The 17,309-nt window shown below is 51.4% G+C and overlaps 1 protein-coding gene across 1 annotated transcript in view; it reads left to right on the top strand.

Annotated features, from left to right (window-relative positions):
• The first annotated feature begins 1,164 nt into the window (after window positions 1–1,164).
• LOC130130669 (proline-rich protein 36-like) overlaps window positions 1,165–17,309 on the top strand; it is a 37,680-nt gene continuing 21,535 nt past the window's right edge. The window contains exons 1-3 of the mRNA XM_056300443.1: window positions 1,165–1,330; window positions 2,708–3,582; window positions 5,082–5,312. Coding sequence (XP_056156418.1) covers window positions 1,165–1,330; window positions 2,708–3,582; window positions 5,082–5,312 — 1,272 coding nt within the window. The remainder of the gene's footprint in view (window positions 1,331–2,707; window positions 3,583–5,081; window positions 5,313–17,309) is intronic.

Raw genomic sequence — 17,309 nt, forward strand, 5'->3', positions numbered from 1 at the left:
GTGAGAGACTATAAGAGAGACTATGTGAGACTGAGAGAGACTGAGCCTATGAAAGAGACTATAAGACCATGAGAAACTATGAGAGATATTATGAGAGAGACTGTGAGAGACTATGTGAGAGACTATGGGAGAGACTATGAGAGAGACTATAGGGGAGACTATGTGAGATACTATTAGAGAGACTATGTGAGAAACTATAAAAGAAACTATGAGAGAGACTATGTGAGAGATTACGAGAGAGACTACAAGAGAGACTACGAGAGTGACTATGAGAGAGACTGTGAGAGACTATGAGAGGGACTGTGTGTTCGATTATGTTGGAGACTTTAAGAGAGACTATGAGAGAGACTGCGAGAGACTATGAGAGGGACTGTGTTCGATATGTTGGAGACTTTAACAGAGACTATGAGAGAGACTGCGAGAGACTGTGAGAGGGACTGTGTTCGATATGTTGGAGACTTTAAGAAAGACTGTGAGAGACTATGAGAGGGACTATGTGTTCGATTATGTTGGAGACTTTAAGAGAGACTACGAGAGACTATGAGAGAGACTATAAGAGAGACTGTGCGAGAGACTATAAAAGAGACTATAAGAGAGACTACGAGAGAGACTATGAGAGAGACTGTGAGACTATAAGAGAGACTGCGAGAGAGACTATAAGAGAGACTACGAGAGAGACTATAAGAGAGACTATGAGAGAGACTGTGAGAGACTATTAGAGAGACTATGTGAGAAACTATAAAAGAAACTGTGAGAGAGATTACGAGAGAGACTACAAGAGAGACTACGAGAGTGACTATGAGAGAGACTGTGAGAGACTATGAGAGGGACTATGTGTTCGATTATGTTGGAGACTTTAAGAGAGACTATGAGAGAGACTGCGAGAGACTATGAGAGGGACTGTGTTCGATATGTTGGAGACTTTAACAGAGACTATGAGAGAGACTGCGAGAGACTGAGAGGGACTGTGTTCGATATGTTGGAGACTTTAAGAAAGACTGTGAGAGACTATGAGAGGGACTATGTGTTCGATTATGTTGGAGACTTTAAGAGAGACTATGAGAGAGACTGCGAGAGAGAGTATAAGAGAGACTACGAGAGAGACTATAAGAGAGACTATAAAACAGACTACGAGAGAGACTATGAGAGAGATTGTGAGAGACTATGAGAGGGACTGTGAGAGACTATGAGAGGGACTGTGTGTTCGATTATGTTGGAGACTTTAAGAGAGACTATAAGAGAGACTGCGAGAGAGACTATAAGAGAGACTACGAGAGAGACTACAAGAGAGACTATAAGAGAGACTACGAGAGAGACTATGAGGGAGACTGTGAGAGAGACTATGAGAGAGACTATGAGAGACTATGAGAGGGACTGTGAGAGACTATGAGAGAGACTGTGTGTTCGATTATGTTGGAGACTTTAAGAGAGACTATAAGAGAGACTATAAGAGAGACTATGAGAGAGACAGCGAGAGCGAGCGGTGTTCTCTGGTGTGATGCACCAGCGTCTCACATGACGCTGGTGCATCACAGCGTCATGCGGGTCTCCGCCACACAGATTTACACGAAGCAGCGGACAAAGTTTGACCTTTAAGTTTTAAAAGGGTGTAAAATGAGCCGTGGATTTACTGGCTGCAGGACCAGAATAGGCTCCGGTCGACCACAGCGGAAACACAATGACCACAGGGCTGACTGTAAAAAGACTGACACGCACTCACAACATCGTGTCCTCTGCAGAGACGCGGGCCTCCGTCTGTGGATGCGACGCTTCTGATACATTCCCGTCTCAGACACATGTACAGTGCCGTCTCAGACACATGACCGAGTCCGACGTCTTTGGTCTGTTTGAGGTTTCAGGAAGCCTGGTAGAAACTGTAATACAAGAAATAACAGACTTTTATTTTGTATTTTAGGAGGAGTAAGGAAGTAAAAAAAAGGTAAATGACATGTCAAGATTGAATGGGTCATGCAAATAGTGCGTCTAATTCTCCTCCAAAGAAAAAAATTATATTTGAGATATGACATATATGGGCGGCACGGTGGCGCAGTGGTTAGCGCGGTCGCCTCACAGCAGAGAGGTCATGGGTTCGAGCCCAGAGGTAGTCCAACCTTGGGGGTCGTGCCGGGCTGTCCTCTGTGTGGAGTTTGCATGTTCTCCCCGTGTCTGCGTAGGTTTCCTTCGGGGGCCCCGGTTTCCCCCCACAGTCCAAAAGCATGTAGGTCAGGTGAATCGGCTGTACTAATTTACCCCTAGGTGTGAATATGTGTGTGTGTGTATCTCGGCCCTGTGTGATGGTCTGGCGGTCTGTCCAGGGCGTCTCCCCGTCTGCCGCCCAGTGACTGCTGGGATAGGCTCCAGTATCCCCGCGACCCTGAGAGCAGGATAAGCGGTTGGGGTGATGGATGGATGGGTGAGATATGACATCATCATCTCCAGAAGACCGTGGTGCTCGGGAGCTCCTGTGTCGACTGTTCACCTGCTCCTCTGCATCCGGGCGTTGTTGCGAAGGAAGGAGTTTGATTGCCGGTGGTTTTGCAGTTTGGCCAAGTCGCAGCAGATACTTTAGCGGGGTGATTATGACCACTGTGAGACCTCAGGAGTCTTGGCATGTCATGAGGGATAATTTAAACCACGGGGGGGGGGCTCCTGTTCCACCTCTTTCTACCGGGACTTTCCTTCCTTCTTCCCCTGCACCGTAAAGAAGACTTGTCAAGACTGGGAGCCCCCGTTGTGAGAGCGGCTCCACAGTCCCAGCAGCCCTACACTGTCCCAGCAGCCCTTCACTGTCTCAGCAGCCCTCCGCTGTCTCAGCAGCCCTCCATTGTCCCAGCAGCCCTCCACTGTCCCAGCAGTCCTCCACTGTCCCAGCAGCCCTCCACTGTCTCAGCAGCCCTCCACTGTCTCAGAAGCCCTCCACTGTCACAGCAGCCCTCCACTGTCCCAGCAGCCCTACACTGTCCCAGCAGCCCTACACTGTCCCAGCAGCCCTACACTGTCCCAGCAGCCCTACACTGTCCCAGCAGCCCTCCACTGTCTCAGCAGCCCTCCGCTGTCTCAGAAGCCCTCCGCTATCCCAGCAGCCCTACACTGTCCCAGCAGTCCTCCACTGTCCCAGCAGCCCTCCACTGTCCCAGCAGCCCTCCACTGTCTCAGAAGCCCTCCGCTATCCCAGCAGCCCTCCACTGTCCCAGCAGCCCTCCGCTGTCCCAGCAGCCCTCCACTGTCTCAGAAGCCCTCCACTATCCCAGCAGCCCTACACTGTCCCAGCAGTCCTCCACTGTCCCAGCAGCCCTCCACTGTCCCAGCAGCCCTCCACTGTCTCAGCAGCTCTTCACTGTCTCAGAAGCCCTCCACTGTCCCAGCAGCCCTCCACTGTCCCAGCAGCCCTCCACTGTCCCAGCAGCCCTCCACTGTCTCAGCAGCCCTCCACTGTCCCAGAAGCCCTCCACTGTCCCAGCAGTCCTCCGTGCAGCCAGCGAGTCTGACGGGACGCCCCGGCAGGACAGGGGAGAGCCACGTCAACCTTTCCCTCCATCCATTTCTGATACTGACAGTGCATTCTGGTCGTGTCCCCTGCTGGTGCCGTGTGCGGCCTCCTCCCCCACGCGCCCCCTTAAAATAGCGCCTTTTCACCGACACTGGTTTCAAACATGACGCGTTGTTACGCCGCAATCTCGAAGGCAGAGACAACGCAGAATGACAATGGCGGATAATGTGTGTGTGTGTGTGTGTGTGTAGGGGAGGATTATACTAACACCCTCCGCACCGAGGCCGCCGCCGTGAGCACCCCCGCTGCTTCCACGCCGAAGAGACGGATAATCACAGGCAGCGGAATAGGGATGAAGCGAGGAGGAGGAGGAGGTAGATGGAGAACAAAACAGCCAGTGAAACTGTGCTGTGCAGGAGTGAGGGCAGAGAGGGGTGGTGGTGGTGGTGGTGGTGGGGGGTGCAGAGGCAAACCGACAGGAAGCCAGGCTGTGAAGTGGGGGTAAGAAAGTGATGCTCAGTGCGAGGAAACGGAGAGAAAGGGAGGATATCTGCAGCGGCCCAGCTGTGGGGCTTAAGGGGGCTTAGCCTCCCTGCCCGTCATACGAGAGAGACTCCTGAAGTGCAGGCATTCATCCACCGGTTAGCTTGCAGAGAGAGAGAGAGAGAAAGTAAGGAGGGGGGGGAGAGTGGGGAGGGTCGGGGGGATCAATGCAGGGAAATCAATGTGTACAGGCTGTTGCTGTTGTGAAGTGTGTGCTTGTTCTGTCACTCCACTCCGTTTAAGAGGAATGTTAGAGAGGAGCTGTCAGCTTCTCCTCTCTCTCTCTCTCTCTCTCTCTCTCTCTCTCTCTCTCTCTCTCTCTCTCTCTCTCTCCCTCTTGCTCAGTCCCCATTCTGTCTACCCACTCCTCCCTCTTCGTCTCGCTCCCTAACCCTCGTTCCATCGCCCTCTCTCTCTCTATCTCTCTCTACCTCCCTCTTTCTCTCTCCCTATGCCTCCCTCTCTATCTCTCTCCCTGTCTCTATCTCCATCTCTTTCCCTCCCTCTAGCCTTCTCGCTCCCTGTCTCTCTCTCTCCCCCTCTCTGTCTCCCTCTCGCTCTCAGTTCAACTCAATTCAATTCAATATGTGCTTTATTGGCATGACATACGTTTGTGTACATATTGCCAAAGCATGTAAAACAACAACACAACACAACAATTATGATATCCAACAACAACAATAGCAATAGGTGCCATCACCCACTCTCTCTCTCCCCCTCCCTCTATCTCCCTCTCACCTCCTCTCCATCTCTCTCTCTCGCCCTCTCTCTTTGATATCATACTGTGATGTAAATAAAGGTTATTTTAACAGTCAAAAAGTCTCTCTCTCTTTCTCTCTCCCTCTGTCTGTCTCTCTCCATCTCTCTCTCCGTCTCTCTCTCTCTCTCTCTCTCTCTCTCTCTCTCTCTCTCTCTCTCTCTCTCTCTCTCTCTCTCTCTCTCTCTCTCTCTCCGTCTCTCTGTCAGACTGGTGTAATGGGGCTGGGGGTTGTGGGAGCAGGTCTAAGTGAATCCATGCAGAAGTGTGTTGCTGTGCTGGGCTCTGCAGAACCCCACGGTACCCCTTAAACATGCCAACAGTCACGTGAAGCCCTGCTGGTGTCTCATGTCCCTGTGTCTGCCTGTTGTTTCAGGAAGTGTAAACCGACCAGTGCCGGTCCCTGCCTTCCTGAGGAGCCCTGCCGTCCTCCCTCCCCCCCTGGACATGAAGCCCTTCCTCCAGTTCCCCCTGGAAACACCTCACCATGCCGGCATCGGCCTCTTCCCCAGCTTCAGCACCGTTAGTACTCGCACACGCACACACACACACACACACACACACACACACACACACACACACACACACACACACACACACACACACACACACACACACACACACACACACACACAGTATGAATGTGCATGGGCAAATGTAGAAAAGGGCAGTGGTGAACCGGGGATGAGTTATGGTCTGGTGACAGTGTGAGGGACGGCGGGTGGTAAAAGTAATCAGTGGCGGTTTTAAAATGGTCTCCCTGCAAGTGGGGACGGGTGAGGAAGTGCTCGGGGTTTACATAACTCAAAATAATACCGGGAGAAGTATTTATTCGTTCCAAGCGGCGGTCCGAGTCTCTGCATATTCACAAAATGTGCAGGCAAGTGTTTTATTGCAACACAATGACTTACAGCTAATCGATCTTAGAAAGGGGCACAGGCCGGGTTCCCCGCAGTCAGCACTTCCTGTGGCCCCATCCAGCTCATTTCCAGATTGGGTTTCATGTGAAGGTCAGCATGGTGACAAACAATGATGCACATGTACCCCCCCACACACACACACACACATACACCACAATCTCATCTGCATATACCGAGGCAGCATGGCCCTTCCGTAATGAATTACATCACTGTGGATATTTAGTGGGGCCACTAATCTCCCAAAGTACCTCGGTCCACCTCACGTTGCCTCGCACAGTCATTTCACGCCACCATAAAAATACTGCGGGGCTTTTAACTGCAGAACGAGGCAACTGACCAGTTAACAGTCAGTTGAACAGGAGAAGCCCTGCTGGTGCCTGTTCATCTCCAGCAGCGGAGCCGGAGGTGGTGCCCGGGTGCTGCAGCTTCCCGCTGCTCCTGTCCAGCAGGATGGGTTCAATGCAGAGCACACACGTCACTGTAACCCGTATGATGAAACGAAGCGTCTTTCTAGCGACAACACTGAAAGGACGGACAAGTGTGGACACAGGAGTGACCCTTCGAACACAGTGGCAGTGTGTTAGATAAACCCAATTACGGGACAAACTTTTCTCTGCAACCCAAATTACTGCCGGGTTACTTAGAGAGCTCATATTAGCCTCGCTTCACCAGCTTTTAAAGTACCTGCCGGACGCGTCTCGTTCTCCAGGGCACACGTCTTACTGTCTTGCATTAAGACCTAAGTACTGTGTGGGCAGAGGGAGGAGACGGGCTTCTGTTCCACTGCTCATTTTTAACACTGAATCCCTCAAGCCGAAAGTCATAATAAGTTCTTTGAGGACTTGGCGTACCCCTTATGGATACCCCCATATCGATACAATTACTACATACCTGATATGTTTATACCTATATGTTATGTGTGTGTGTGTGTGCACGCATGTGTGTGCACGGTGTACAGTCACTTCAGACAGTATTCACCATCAGTTAGCGTCCTCTTGTTTTGCTGTGTTGCAAAGTCATTTGAAATATATGTAAATGGCATTCCACCAAAACCACGGCCGGTGGCAAAAAAATGTTTGTCCACTCAAACTCGCTGGCATTTGGCAGAAGTGGAACAAATCTGCATGGAAGAATGGGCAAAAATCCCAAAATCTAACTTTGCAATGCTCAAACAAACATTTTCTGCTTGTGCTGGATTTGTATTTGTCTTATGAACCTGTAAAAAACAAAAAAAACAAAAAAACGTAGAAAAGGCTAAATTACTCATTCACATAAAAGTCATTATTTTCACATGAAACAATACATTTTCCATAGATAAATGCATTATTAATAACAATAATAATAATAAGAAGAAGAAGAAGAAGAAGAGGAAGAAGAAGAAATAAATCTTATATAGCGCTTTTATAACCCTCAAAGTCGCTTTACAATAAACGAGGTGAAACAAATAGCACCGTTAACTGAAACCAGCAGATTGAATGAAATTCCACATCTACCATGCTATCATCCATAAACATAACTGTATTTTTAAGGTAGCGTGACAGCCCCTGCTCCTGGATTTGGGCATACTTTTTGCATCAAATGGTGTCATATAGAGTTTGTCCCCTGGTCCAACCTTTCCAAAGGCATCTTATCGTATGCCGATGGGGCCTTGTGTGCTGTGCAGTGTGCATGCATTAAGTCGCAGTGTGTGTGCATTGAGTCGCAGTGTGCATGCATTAAGTCACAGTATACATGCATTAAGTACCATTGTGCATACATTAAGTCACAATATACATGTATTAAGTCACAGTGTGCATAGTGTGCATGTATTAAGTCACAGTATACATGCATTAAGTCCCATTGTGCACACATTAAGTCACAATATACATGCATTACGTCAGTGTGCATACAGTGTGCATGTATTAAGTCACAGTATACATGCATTAAGTCGCAGTGTGTGTACATTAAGGCACAGTATACATGCATTAGGTCGCAGTGTGAATGCATTAAGTCACAGTATACATGCATTAGGTCGCAGTGTACGTGCATTAGGTCACAGTATACATGCATTAAGTCACAGTGTGTATGTATTACGTCACTATACATGCATTAAGTCACAGTATACATGTGTTAAGTCACAGTATATATGCATTAAGTCAGTGTGCATGCATTATGTCACAGTGTGCATGCACTATGTCACAGTATACATGCATTAAGTCACAGTGTGCATGCATTAAGTCACATTTTGCATTCATTATTTCCACAGTATACATGCATTAAGTCACAGTTTGTATGCATTATGTCACAGTGTGCATGCATTATGTCAGAGTATACATGCATTAAGTCACAGTATACATGTGTTAAGTCACAGTATACATGTATTAAGTAACAGTGTGCATGCATTGTCACAGTATACATGCACTAAGTCATAGTGTGCATGCATTATGTCACAGTATACATGCATTAAGTCACAGTATGCATGCATTAAGTCACAGTGTGCATGCATTATATCACAGTATACATGCATTAAGTCACAGTGTGCATGCATTAAGTCACAGTATACATGCATTAAGTCACAGTGTGCATGCATTATTTCACAGTATACATGTATTAAGTCACAGTGTGCATGTATTATGTCACAGTATACACGCATTAAGTCGCAATGTGTTGGTATCAGCCGTCTCACTTAGACTGCATTAGAAATTGTGTTGGGACCGGGACTGTTCGGTTTTCAGCCCTCGTAATTGCTGAACAAATTATTTTACCAGTCCCATGAAGGTAGACTATATGGTATTACACGTTACAACATGGTCCAGCTGCTTGGGCTTGTTATTTAACACTTATGGTTTGATGTTTTGGCATTCTCACACATAACAACTAAGTACTTGTATTTTGAGACAGAGGGTCTGTAATTAGACCCCTTTCACCCAATCTTGAATGAAAGGGTTTGAAGCTGACAGCAGCACCTGAGTGTAGCCCACCTATCCTTAGTCTAATCAGGGAAGGGCCCCGAGTTCTTTAATTCATTTAACTTACTGTACAATAAATACTACTTAGATAACGTGGTCCTGTTTCTCTTTTACCTATATAAACCTTTTATTGTCTTGAGTCCCTTTATGCACCGCTAATGAACGGTAACACAGTGTGCTGTTTACTTGCTGTTGGGTTGCAGAGAAAAAAATACAGCTGTTTATTAGGCTGTTTACTTAATCCTCCTATCACATCTATACACAGTAATCAACCTTTGAGCAATTAGACTAACGCTAATACAATGAGATAAGTGTACTGCTCCTTTTATGAAACTGTCACTAATATCTATTTCCTGTTTGAATAATTCTATTAAAAGGAATAACCAAACATCACACTGGAATCAGTTTTAAAATAATGAATTCCTGTTTACTTTTTAAATGTTATAAAACAAACAAATGAAATAAAATTTCGTCTAACGGAACTTAACAACAAAATCAGCGGGCCCGCACTTGCCAACAGGGGCATAGCACAAAATTCTGGGCCCTATACATAAGCAGTCTCTGTGGGCCCCTATTTCTTTTGCCTCTCACTCATCACTTTTGAGTTCTAGCATGCTGTATATCATTTACAATCACAGTACATTAATCTATTGTAACCCATCTTAAGCTAACCTTACCAGTACTAGCTAGCTAGCTAACTCCTACTGTCTTCAGGTAGTAGGAGTTAAGAGTTAACTAGCTAGCTACTACCTGGCTGTCATAGTAGGAGTTAGCTAGCCACCTTTCTTTTAAAAGCTCCTAGCTCACCATTCTTTTGGAAGAAATTACTCAACAGTTGTTTTCGCCTCATGTTGCCTTCTCTCCCTTTCGTTTTTTTTTCTTTTCTGGAACCCAGATTTTGCCTTCTTTGGGAAAGACACGACTCTGTGCTTGTGCTTGGATCAGCGGTCACTCGCGACAGGACTAGATGAGCTGCATTGAGAGATGCTCGTGAGGGGTGGACTAAACCATTTTGCACCTTTTGTAAGGGGTGAGAGGGGCCTCAGAGAGCCTCCACTATTTTCTTGAAGTCCCTCAACCGATGTACTGCGCCAATTTTAACTAAGTTATGACATTAATTAGTTAGAAATAAACATTTGCAAACCAAAACAAACTTTTAATTCCAGGTTTTCCGAGCGCCCCCCCCCCACTTCTGGGCCCTGGTACGTCTTTAGGTCCTTCCCCCTTTCCCCCCCTGCTACGACGCCGCTGATGGTAAAGGTGTTATAGCAATGCACAGCCGATTCATCGTCATAAGATATTGTGGGCTTTTATGCTTGTGCATATCAGCAGTCACTCGCGACAGGAATAGATGAGCGGCATTGAGAGATGATGCTCGTGAGGGGCGGACTAAACCATTTTGCAGGTTTTGTAAGGGGTGAGAGGGCCTCAGAGAGCCTCCACTATTTTGTTTAACTTCCTCAACCAATGTATTGAGCAAATTTTAACTGAAGTTATGACCCTAATTAGTTAGAAATCAAAATTTGCAAACCAAAAGAAACTTAATTCCGGGCTTCCCGAGCCCCCCCCCCCCTTCTGGGCCCTGGTAGCCCCCCACCTACGACGCCGCTGCTCGCCACACACACACACACACACACACACACACACACACACACACACACACACACACACACACACACACACACACACACACACACCGGCAGATATTAAACTAAACCCCTGCTGTGGGCCTGATTCTACGCTTGGGAGCGAAGAGGCCCCAAAACTATTTGGCCGCTTCACTCAATAGAGCAACATAACAAAAGTGTGGTACTGTGGTGACCCACATCTATATATCGAGAGATTCACCTAAGAGGACGGTGTACCTTTAAGGGAAGAGGCGAGGGGTCAGATAATGCACTTCCGCTTCCGGTTCACAGTCAGTTCAGTGTCGTTGTCGAACGTATGACATGCAAAGTTGGAGCTAGTAAACTACCTCGACTACGTCTACTCTCACGTCTCCTGTCTCGTTGTTTTCTAACTCCACATTGGTGACCCCGACGTGATCGAACTACTAATACGAGTCTGACAACGACGACGCCGGTGCTAACAACATGGCTATTGCTAACGCTAGCATTTACACCGCTACTGTGAAGCTACCCGACTTTTGGCAGCATAATCCACGGCCGTGGTTTCAACATGTGGAAGCCCAGTTCCAGCTGAGAGGGATAACGCAGGATGCAACGCAGTACTTCTACGTAGTGGCGGCGTTAGACGCATCGACAACGGCGCGAGCAATGACGCTGTTGGAAGCTCCGCCAGCTGCTGGCAAGTACGATGCTATAAAGACATTCCTCCTGAAACTATTTGAACTGTCGGAGCTGGAGAAGGCAGACCGTTTACTGTCCCCGAATGGCCTCGGCGACGGCAAACCGTCTGAGTTAATGGAAAAAATGCTGTCTGTGCTGGGTTCGGCTGATCCGGCCTTTCTTTTCAAACACATTTTTCTGAGGCAGCTCCCCGCACCTGTACGCACATCACTGGCCAGTTCTCCTCTCGCCGCCTCCAAGGACTACCGTTCTCTGGCTGCTGAAGCAGACAGGGTTTTCCTGGCCAACCGGCAACAGTTTGTGCATGCCCTGCTACCCCACCAGACCACCCCACCACCACCTGTGTACGACTATATGGACACCGCGGCTGCGGTGACAGCCCGCCGCCAACCTGACGACGGGCTCTGTTATTACCATGCCAGGTTTGGGGCAAAAGCAAAACAGTGTCGCAAACCCTGCAATTACAGGGTTCAGGGAAACGCCAAGGGCGGCGCTCGTTAACGGCTATGGGCGCCGGCCGTGACTGCAAGCTGTTGTTCATCAGAGACTCCTTGTCGGGCCGACGGCTGCTGGTTGACTCTGGCGCTCAACGCAGCATACTACCAGCACAAGCTGTGGACACGATGACCGACAGTCACGGCCCCCAGATGGACATGTGGACGTGTGTTTTGGCGGCCGACGTTTCGGCTGGGACTTTGTGATGGCTGCTGTATCCACCCCGCTCCTAGGTGCGGATTTCCTCTGTGCTTTCAACCTGCTGGTGGATGTTAAAAACTGTCGCGTGATTGATGCCGTCTCTTTTGCGTCATACCCCTGCACGCTTGGGGGCGCTGGAGCGCTGTGCCTCGCTAACACACTCTCCACCGGGGATCCATACCAACGCCTGCTCGCAAATTTCCCCGAGCTCACCACACCCACCTTCTCCTCGGCGGTGGCCAAGCACGGCGTGGAACATCATATCACCACAGTGGGCCCCCCAGTTTACGCCCGGGCCCGACGCCTCGACTCGGCCAAGCTCGCAATAGCCAGGGAGGAGTTTTCGACTATGGAGCGCCTCGGCATTGTCCGCCGTTCTGACAGCCCGTGGGCTTCCCCTCTTCACATGGTTACTAAGGCCGACGGGGGTTGGCGCCCGTGCGGGGACTACCGTCGCCTAAACAATGCCACGACCCCCGACCGGTACCCCATACCGCACATACAAGATTTCTCTACCCACCTGGCGGGCGCTGCCATCTATTCCAAAATCGACTTAGTGCGGGGGTATCACCAAGTGCCGGTCCACCCACTGGATGTCCCAAAAACGGCTGTCATCACACCCTTTGGGCTCTTTGAGTTTTTACGTATGCCTTTCGGCCTTAAAGGGGCGGCGCAGACGTTTCAGCGCCTTATGGATTCTGTGCTCCGCGACATGCCATTTTTGTTTGTGTACTTAGACGACATCCTCGTGGCCAGCGCGTCGGCGGAGGAACACATGACGCACCTCACACAGCTGTTCGACAGGCTCAGCGAACACGGCCTCATCATCAACCCAGCTAAGTGTCAGTTCGGGGAGTCGTCCATCACCTTCCTCGGGCACCACATCACTCCACAGGGGGCCGTTCCCCTCCCTGCCAGGGTTGAGGCTGTCACCATGTTCCCCCGCCCCCGCACTGTACAGTCGCTGCAGGAATTCCTGGGCATGGTGAACTTTTATAATCGTTTCCTGCCCCGTGCCGCCCACATCATGCGTCCCCTGTATGAGGCCCTGCGGGGTAAGAAGTCTAAGGACGAGCTGGACTGGTCTTCGGGGATGGACGAGGCTTTTGTGGCCGCCAAGACCGTGCTGGCCAACGCTGCGCTGCTAGCTCACCCGTCGCCTGCCGCCCCATAGCCCTTACAACGGATGCCTCCGACTACGCCGTGGGGGCCGTGTGTGAGCAGTGGGTGGAGGGGGGCTGGCAGCCGTTGGCGTTCTTCAGTAAACAACTCCGTGAGAGCGAGCGCAAATACAGCACCTTTGATAGGGAACTACTGGGTCTCTTCCTCGCAACCAGACACTTTAGGTTCCTATTGGAGGGCCGACAGTTCACCGCTTTCGTGGACCACAAACCGCTGACGTTCTGTATGGCCAAAACCTCAGAACCGTGGTCTGGGCGTCAGCAGCGCCATCTCGCGGCGGTTTCCGAGTTTACCACGGACATACAACACGTGTCGGGCAAGGATAACTTCGTCGCCGACTGCCTTTCACGGGCAGTTGTTAACGCCGTTCACTTGGGACTCGACTACGCCGCTATGGCAGCGGACCAAGCCAAGGACGCGACCGTTCAAGACTACCGGTCGACCCCTACGGCGCTACGGCTGGAGGAAGTGACGTTCGACTCGGCCAACACCACCCTCCTCTGTGACATCTCCACCGGTCAACCGCGCCCCCTGGTGCCTACTTCCTGGCGGCGCCGAGTTTTCGACACCGTCCATGGCCTTTCCCACCCGGGAGTGAATGCCTCGACCAAGCTGGTGAGCGTCAAGTTCGTTTGGCCTGGGCTCCGTAAGGATGTTAGAGCCTGGGCCGGCTCGTGTGTGGCGTGCCAACGCGCCAAGGTGCACCGCCATACCAAGGCCCCTTTGGCGCCGTTTGTGGTTCCAGAGAGGCGGTTTGACCACGTCAATGTTGACCTGGTGGGTCCCCTGCCCCCCTCCCGTGGTTATACGTTCCTCCTCACTATTGTGGACAGGGCCACCAGGTGGCCAGAGGCTATTCCCTTGTCCTCCACGACGGCAGCAGAGGTAGCGCGGGCGTTCATCGGCTGCTGGGTGGCCCGTTTCGGCACGCCTGGTGACATCACGAGCGACCGGGGCTCCCAGTTTACCTCGGAGCTCTGGACGGCGGTCGCTGAGCACCTGGGGATGAAGATCCACCGCACTACGGCGTACAACCCGCAGAGCAACGGACTTTGTGAGCGGTTCCATCGGGACATGAAAGCCGCTCTGCGGGCAAGCCTCACTGGCTGCGACTGGATGGACCGGCTCCCGTGGGTCATGCTCGGCCTGCGTTCGGCCCCGAAGGAAGACCTCCAGACCTCCTCCGCTGAGCTGGTGTATGGCCAGCCCCTGCGGGTTCCGGGGGAGTTTCTTCCGGATGCTACGGCTCCCTGGTCGGCCGCCTCTCACCTCAGTGCGTCCCGGAGCGCTGCCGGTACCTTCGCTCCCGTTCCGATGTCTCAACACTGCCTCCCCCGGTCCTACGTCCCCAAGGATCTGCCATCGGCGAGGTACGTCTTCATTAGGCACGACAGCCATCGGTCCCCGCTGCAGCCCCCATACGACGGGCCCTTCCGCGTCCTGGAGGCGGGGGATAAGAACTTTGTGGTGGACATGGGGGGCAGGCCGGAGCGGGTCGCTATAGACCGTCTCAAGCCCGCTCACTTGGACATTGGGGAGCCAATGCAATTGGCCCTACCCCCGCGGCGGGGGCGCCCTCCTAGGTCGGCCCCGGCACCTGCCTCTGTTCCTGCTTCGGCCCCGCCTATGGCCCGGGTTTCGGCCCCATCTGTTTCCCCTCCTGTGAAGCGCAGCCGTTATGGCCGCAGGGTCCGCCCTCCGACTCGTCACCTGTTTTCCCCGTGACTTTGCACTATGTCATTGACTGTTCTGTTGTAGAGTCTATTTTTATGTTCATGACTTGCACTTTTGCTGTTTTGCATTGTTTTGTTTAGGTGAATTCTGGGGGGGCCTGTGTGGTGACCCACATCTATATATCGAGACATTCACCTAAGAGGACGGTGTACCTTTAAGGGAAGAGGCGAGGGGTCAGATAATGCACTTCCGCTTCCGGTTCACAGTCAGTTCAGTGTCGTTGTCGAACGTATGACATGCAAAGTTGGAGCTAGTAAACTACCTCGACTACGTCTACTCTCACGTCTCCTGTCTCGTTGTCCTCTAACTCCACTGTACCTTGTTAACGATCTCTTGAGTCCAGTCTGCAGCCAATACCGGTCTCCCATTCTCCAGGGAGGAACAAGATGGCGGCGGCGAGCCTTGTCCGTGTCGTCGCAGAGACTCGGGGCGTTGACTTGATAACGCTAGCTCGTAGCACTACGTGGGGTTTCCAGGTCGGAAACGATGAACTAAAGCCCATGGCGTTAGCTGGGTTAGCTATACAGTGGCTATGAGTCCATTCACTTTGCTAATGAATGCTAACAAACGCACACGTCAAACGTGAACAACTGCACAACGAACTTCCGAGCAGAAATGTCTCCAGCTGCTCACGGGAAATATGTAGGAGGAGGAGCCTGTCGGGGCCTGTCGGAGCCTGTCGCGGCCTGTCGGGGCCTGTCGAAGCCTGTCGAGGCCTGTCGCGGCCTGTCGCAGCCTGTCGGAGCCTATCGAAGCCTGTCAGGGCCTGTCGGAGCCTGTCGCAGCCTGTCGCGGCCTGTCGCAGCCTGTCGAAGCCTGTCGGAGCCTCACGCCGTGTTCACGCCGAAAGACAAAATAATTCGCGTCGCTCTACTCGCGCGAATGAGACGTCGCACAGACTTTTATTTTGTCGCGCCACAAAAACACTCGCGCCACAGAACGGGAAAAAGGAGGAGGGGCTAATGTCATATATACCAACAACGTCTTTCCGCCATTTGTGTCCGTCATCAACCACGGCCGGTATACTGCGAATTGCTGCTCTGTGTGTGTTGTTGAGAAGGTCCCTCCTCAGGAGATCCAAACGCCGTCGTGGGCGGGTTCATGAGACGCCGAGAGCTCGGGGAATTTCCCCGCCTCGCTTCTCTCGGTTCTTTCGAACGAACGAGCGGGAATCGTGACGTCCTTCGACTCTCGACACTGATTGGCTTTCGCGCACGGCGTCAGCGCGAAAATGTCGCTGTAGTTGAAATCGCCTCGAGCGATTGTCGCTCCGCGTCATCGCGTCGCTCGCGCGAGTCGCGTCGCCCGGAGCGACAGAGCGACTTGTCGCGCCTCGTCGCGCGTCCGCATTGACTTTGTATGTAATCTCGTCGCGCGAAACTATTTAGTGTCTTTGGGTGTGAACACGGCTTAAGCGATCCTAGACGTTTACTGCAAGCCACACTGTGCGATATGGATCTAATTAACTTGGGTACTGTTATGTATGCACACATCGACAGTGCTGCATTTGATTTGGTGCTGTTCTATTGTGCTGGGATCGATTGGTGATGCCTGCGGGCTCTGGGTTGTTTGATCGGGTCTTCCTTTGATGCTGTGTCAGTCTAAATAAAGAATGCCACGGAGAGGTTGTGTCGAGCGACAGCGCTGTGTCCTGACGTGATTTCTAAATACAATATTGGCGACGAGGATGGCTGATATCTCCCTCCCACCACCTGCCCCCTTCCTGGCACTACCTGGCGAGCCTCCGGTACCATGGACTCGCTGGCTACATAGTTTTGAAAATTACATCATCGCCTCAGGGCTCGATTACGTGAGCCAGGCTAGGAAGACGGCTCTGTTGCTACACTGCTTTGGAGCAGAGGGTCATCGTGTGCTCGGGTCTCTGGGGAACGTCACAAGCTTTGCCGAAGCTGTGGGACTTATGAGCACCCATTTCGCTGCTCCACAGAGTGCCCTCCTTCGGCGATTTATATTCCGTCAGCGACACCAACTGCCTGGTGAGTCTGTGCGGCAGTACGTAGCTAATTTGCGAGGGCTAGCTAGCTCATGCAAGTTTGGCGCGCTTCAGGACGAGATGGTTCGCGACCAGCTAATCGAACACACCAACAACGCAAAGGTGCGTGAGACTCTCCTGCTGGAAAAAGACGATCTGCTGCTGTCCAGAGCAATTACCATCGCACTACAGGTTGAGGGAGCAGCTGAGTGTGCTGCTATGCTAAATACACAGCAAGTGGCCACCTCCAGTCAAGCTGCCAACGACTCCTCCCTCTACTCACGGCTGCCCCTCGGGACGCAACCCAACCAGAGCGAGGCGGGCGCCGACTCCACTGGGGACGTCTTGCAACTGCAACGACGGCGTTCTCGGCCCCGCCCTCAACAGTCCTGTGGTAACTGTGGGTCTCGGTCTCATGTTTCAAGGGCTCAGAACTGCCCTGCCCGTGGCCAGACATGCCGTAGCTGCGGTAAGCACAATCACTTTGCCAACGTCTGTCGATCTTCCCCGGCTGGGTCAGAGGGCCACACCCCCCAGTCTTCAACCGCCGTCATTCACAAGGTGAGCTCTGGGCCAGTGTCATTCAAATCATGCACAGTCAACATTAATGATGTGTGCATCCCCCTGCTGTTGGACACCGGTGCAAGTGTGTCTCTCCTGAATGTTGATACCTACAGTCAATTTTTCGGTTCACTGCCACTGTCCGCACCCTCAGCTGTCCTCTGTGGGTATGGTGA

The sequence above is a fragment of the Lampris incognitus genome, chromosome 2, assembly GCF_029633865.1.
Source record: "Lampris incognitus isolate fLamInc1 chromosome 2, fLamInc1.hap2, whole genome shotgun sequence".
In the NCBI taxonomy this organism is placed as follows: domain Eukaryota; kingdom Metazoa; phylum Chordata; class Actinopteri; order Lampriformes; family Lampridae; genus Lampris; species Lampris incognitus.